The 4,015-nt window shown below is 63.4% G+C and overlaps 1 protein-coding gene across 1 annotated transcript; it reads left to right on the top strand.

Moving 5' to 3' along the window:
* Positions 1–32: 32 nt before the first annotated feature.
* On the top strand, positions 33–3,599 carry LOC122156466 (SLC2A4 regulator-like). Its single transcript, XM_042811212.1, has 7 exons — positions 33–788; positions 1,619–1,728; positions 1,798–2,036; positions 2,406–2,506; positions 2,593–2,842; positions 2,919–3,034; positions 3,114–3,599. The coding sequence occupies exons 1-7, from the start codon at positions 211–213 to the stop codon at positions 3,223–3,225; spliced, it is 1,506 nt and encodes a 501-aa protein (XP_042667146.1). The 5' UTR covers positions 33–210; the 3' UTR covers positions 3,226–3,599.
* The last annotated feature ends 416 nt before the right edge of the window (positions 3,600–4,015 follow it).

Here is a 4,015-nt window from a genome sequence, read left to right as displayed (position 1 = left end):
CCCCCCCCCGGAGCCTCTGGCGGGAGCGGCTGGGGAGGGTTCGGTGACCCCGCGAACCGGCCTGTGGGTCCGACCGCAGCCCGGCTGGATCCGAGGTGGATCCCGGCTGCAGCCCGATGTGTGCCCAGTTGGCTCAGCTGGAGATACCGGCCCGTGCCCAAATGGATCCCGACTGGATCGCAGCCCTTAGGGCTGGCCCAGGTGGAAAGGATGGGAGGGATCCCAACCGGATCCCAGCTAGATCCTTTTGGGATCTCCCAAGTGAGGAGGGAGCCACTGCACAGCACTGTGGGGATTCCTGTAGGATCCCGGTGCTCTGCTCCAAAGGGATCCGCTGCTTTGCTTTGGAGGATGCCAGCCCTGCCCAGCACAGCCTGGATCTCCTTGCGATCTGCCCACAGAGGGATCCATTGGGTGCTGACATCCCACAGCGAGTGCTTGCGGAGATCCTGCTGGATCCCAATCGCTTCCCAGCTGGCAGATCTGCCCGGGATCCACTTGGGACATGCAGGATCCCACCGCAATCTGTCTCAACGCTGCCAACTCCTTCCCTACCTTAGAGACTGGGCAATCTCATGGGGCTGGGACCCACCAGCAGTGGGATCAGCCCCCCCGACGGCCGCCCTCTCCCTGCAGGCATTGCCCGGGGCGCGGGGCTGGCTGCGACGCCTGGGGGAACCGCTGGGACTGCAGCCCCCCGAGCAGGAGGCGGTGCTGAGGGTGTTGGACGCGGGCTTGGAGCGGTGCCTGGCGCTGCACGCAGCCTGCATCCCCCTGCCAGGGCACAGGTATGGCGGGACGGGGTGGGAATGGGGATGGGTACAGGAACGGGAACGGAGGTGGGTTGGGGAGGACAGCGATAAGGTTGGGAACGGGGATGAGGAAGAAGGTGAGGATGGAGGTGGGTCAGGGTGCGGATGGGCCGGTGCGCTCCTCTCACCCGCATGGATAAAGACGTGTGGGTCTCCCCACCCCTTCCTCTGTGTGGACTCAGAGGCCGTCGCTGCTCCCTGGGGGCTCCCAGCAGAGCCTGCGGCCGTGGCACAGCGCCCGGTGCCGTAACCGGAGCCGTCGGGGCGGGCGGCAGCTGCTTGGCACCGGCACCGGCTCCGCCCGGCTCCGCGTGGAGGCGCGAATTCAAACGGCTCCGCAACTTGGGGCGGTGGAATAAAAAATCCCCCCTTGGATTTCTCAGTGCTTTTCCCAACCTCAGGGTGGCAGAGTGAGGGCAGAGCTCCCCCACAGCCCTTCCCCGGGGCTGCCCCGCTTTGTCCCGCTGGAGCTCTGGGGACGCACTTGCAAAATGGCTTCTGTTGCTCCTGACCTCTTGCTCACTACTTTTTTTTTTTTTTTTTTTGCTCTTTTTCTCTAATTTTTTTTTTTAGTTTTTCTTAATTTTTTTTTCCACTTCAGGAAGTTGTTTGGCCCCAGCTGAGCTTAGCCTGGTTTCTCAGCTGCACGTGGCACAACACAGGTGTCAGTGCCCATGGGGTTCCTGGTGCTGGTCCGTCTCCCCTCCGTGGCTTGTAGGAACCCTGGTGGGAGGTGGGGGGCACAGAGGAGCAGCGGTGGGGGATCCTGGCTGTGATCATCACAGCCCCTGTGCTCATGCTGGCAGGAAGCTCCCAGGCAAGGCAGGCATCGATGAGGTGATGGCAGCCGCAGTGCTCACCAGCCTTTCCAGCAGCCCACTGGGGCTCGGCCACCCCCCAGCACCTCCTGGCCCAGGTAAGAGCACACTGCGGGACGCCCCTGTCCCTGGGTGTGTGCTACAGAGCTGACCTTCCTTCTCTGCAGCAGAGCTTGGCAGTGAGATCTGGAAAGAGACACCAGCCATGTCCTTCAGCTGCAGCAGCAGCAGCAACACCAGCGGGGAATGGAGCTGGGACCCCCCCAGCGACCGCTCCACCCCCTCCACCCCCTCACCCCCACTCTCCAGCCATGATCCCAGTGCCTTCTTGCCACCAGACGATGGCCCCGAGGAACCTGACAGCACCCACTTCATGTTTGGAGAGCCCATCCCGCGGAAGAGGAAGGTGGGATGGGGACAGGAATGGGGACGGGGATGAGGTTGGGGATGACAGTGATGATGGGGTTGACAGTGAAGTTGGGGCTGGAAACGATGGTGCATTTGGGGATGAGTCTGATGATGGGGTTGAGGCTGGAGGTGGTGAGGCTGGGAATGGAGATGATTGTAAGGGTTGATGACTTGGAGCTGAAGTGCTTGGGGGGGGGGATGAGGTTGGGAGCGGGATTGGGGGTGGGATTGATGTTAGAGTTGGGGATGGGGCTGGTGGCGGGTTTGAGGATGAAGAAGGTGGTGGGGATGACAGCACTGGGGATGGGAATGGTGATGGGGATGAGGACAGGGCTGGGGTTGTTGTCCTGACCCCGCTTGCCCACAGAACTCCACCAAGGTGATGTTCAAGTGCTTGTGGAAGAGCTGCGGCAAGGTCCTCAGCAGCTCCTCAGGGATGCAGAAGCACATCCGAACCGCGCACCTGGGGTAAGCGCTGGGGCAGCACCCAGAGCCCCCAACCCTACAGCCCCCACCGTGGGGTCCACCCCCAGCCCAACCCCGCTTCCCCACAGCCGCCAAGCCGACCTGGAGCAGAGCGACGGCGAGGAGGACTTTTACTACACAGAGCTGGACGTGGACGTGGACTCGCTGACGGATGGACTCTCCAGCCTGACGCCCGTCTCGCCCACCTCCTCCGTGCCGCCCGCCTTCCCCGGCCCCGAGCTGCCGCCCTTCCCCAGCCCTGAGCCTCCTCTGGGCTCCCCCCGCAGCCCCCCGCCGCCCCCGGGCCTCTGCCACGTCCACACTGACCATGCGTACCAGGTGAGGCCGGGGTGCAGCGCGGTGCACGAGGGTGCTGTGTGCGCCCGTGGGTGCTGACGTGCTGCCGCGTCCCCAGGGCTGCCCCTCAGGGCCCACGGCTGGGGAGAAGCGGCCCCCAGGGCTACCTTTACCCGGGTTGAGGACGCCGGCGCTGCCCACCCCGACGCTGCCGAAGCCACCCGCCGTCCCCAGGTGAGTTGGTGTCACTGTTGTCGCCGTCCCCTCTGCCCTTCCATCCCTGACGCCGCAGTGACGAGGCGGTGCCCCACAGGAAGCCACGGGGGGAGGCCAAGAAGTGCCGCAAGGTGTACGGCATGGAGAACCGGGAGCTGTGGTGCACGGCGTGCCGCTGGAAGAAGGCCTGTCAGCGCTTCCTCGACTGAGCCCCGCCGCTGCCGCCGTGCCCCCCCAGCTCTCCTTCTTGCACATTTTGCACTTGAGGTGCCTTCGCGCCCCCCAGCCCGCCCCACACACACACACACACACACACACACACACACACGCTCCCCCCGGGGCTGGACTCAGGGAACAGCCCCCACGCTGTTGGGGGGAGGACTGTAGGGCTTGGGGGGGCCACGCACAGTTGGGCCTGGCCCTGCCTTCCCCCCCACCCCGAGCTTTATGCACACAGCCCCCCCACGCCAACACAGAGCTTCCCCCCCTTTCTTTATCCTCGGAAAATAAGCTAACCCTCCCCGTGCCCCCCACCCCTTGCCTGCAGCCCATATCCCTGCTGGGGGGGGGGGGGGGGGGGTGGTGCTGGGGTAAGCCGTGCCTTGGGGGTTGGGTGGGGGGAGGGGAGGGAGAAGGGTGGGTTCTGCTCCCTGTCCTCGCCTTAACGGGGGGCTGATGGGCACAACTGGGTGCCCCCCCTGCACCCCGCGGGGGTTTTTACTCTTTGTAGCGTGTTTTTCTCTCTATGTTTTGTACCTGGGGAGCAGCAGCTCCTGCCGGGGGCCGCGCTCCGGGAAGTGCCTGCAGAACGCGCCCATTTGCACTAAGCCAAACTGCACAAAGACCTTTTCTGTTTTGTTTTTGGTTTTTTTTTTTTTTTGTTTTTTCCCCCCCCCCCCCCTTTTTTTTTTTCCCCTCTCCTTTGTGTGTTTTTATTTTTTTAAATGAAATATATGAAAATTCCTATTTTTTAAATACTTCCTCCCTTCCCCCCCCCCC

The sequence above is a fragment of the Centrocercus urophasianus genome, unplaced genomic scaffold (genome assembly GCF_019232065.1).
Source record: "Centrocercus urophasianus isolate 14NV4802_14NV808 unplaced genomic scaffold, USGS_Curo_1.0 seq_1216, whole genome shotgun sequence".
In the NCBI taxonomy this organism is placed as follows: Eukaryota; Metazoa; Chordata; class Aves; order Galliformes; family Phasianidae; genus Centrocercus; species Centrocercus urophasianus.
Note: the sequence above shows the minus strand (reverse complement) of the source record. Positions and strands in the feature narration are given on the sequence as shown.

Bases quoted from the DNA above. Each gene is read 5' to 3' on its own strand.
- LOC122156466 (XM_042811212.1), top strand. From the start codon at position 211: ATGGGAGGGATCCCAACCGGATCCCAGCTAGATCCTTTTGGGATCTCC. The intron at 2,037-2,405 runs GTGGGATGGGGA...GCTTGCCCACAG, and splicing joins CCATCCCGCGGAAGAGGAAG to AACTCCACCAAGGTGATGTT. The intron at 2,843-2,918 runs GTGAGGCCGGGG...CCGCGTCCCCAG, and splicing joins ACACTGACCATGCGTACCAG to GGCTGCCCCTCAGGGCCCAC.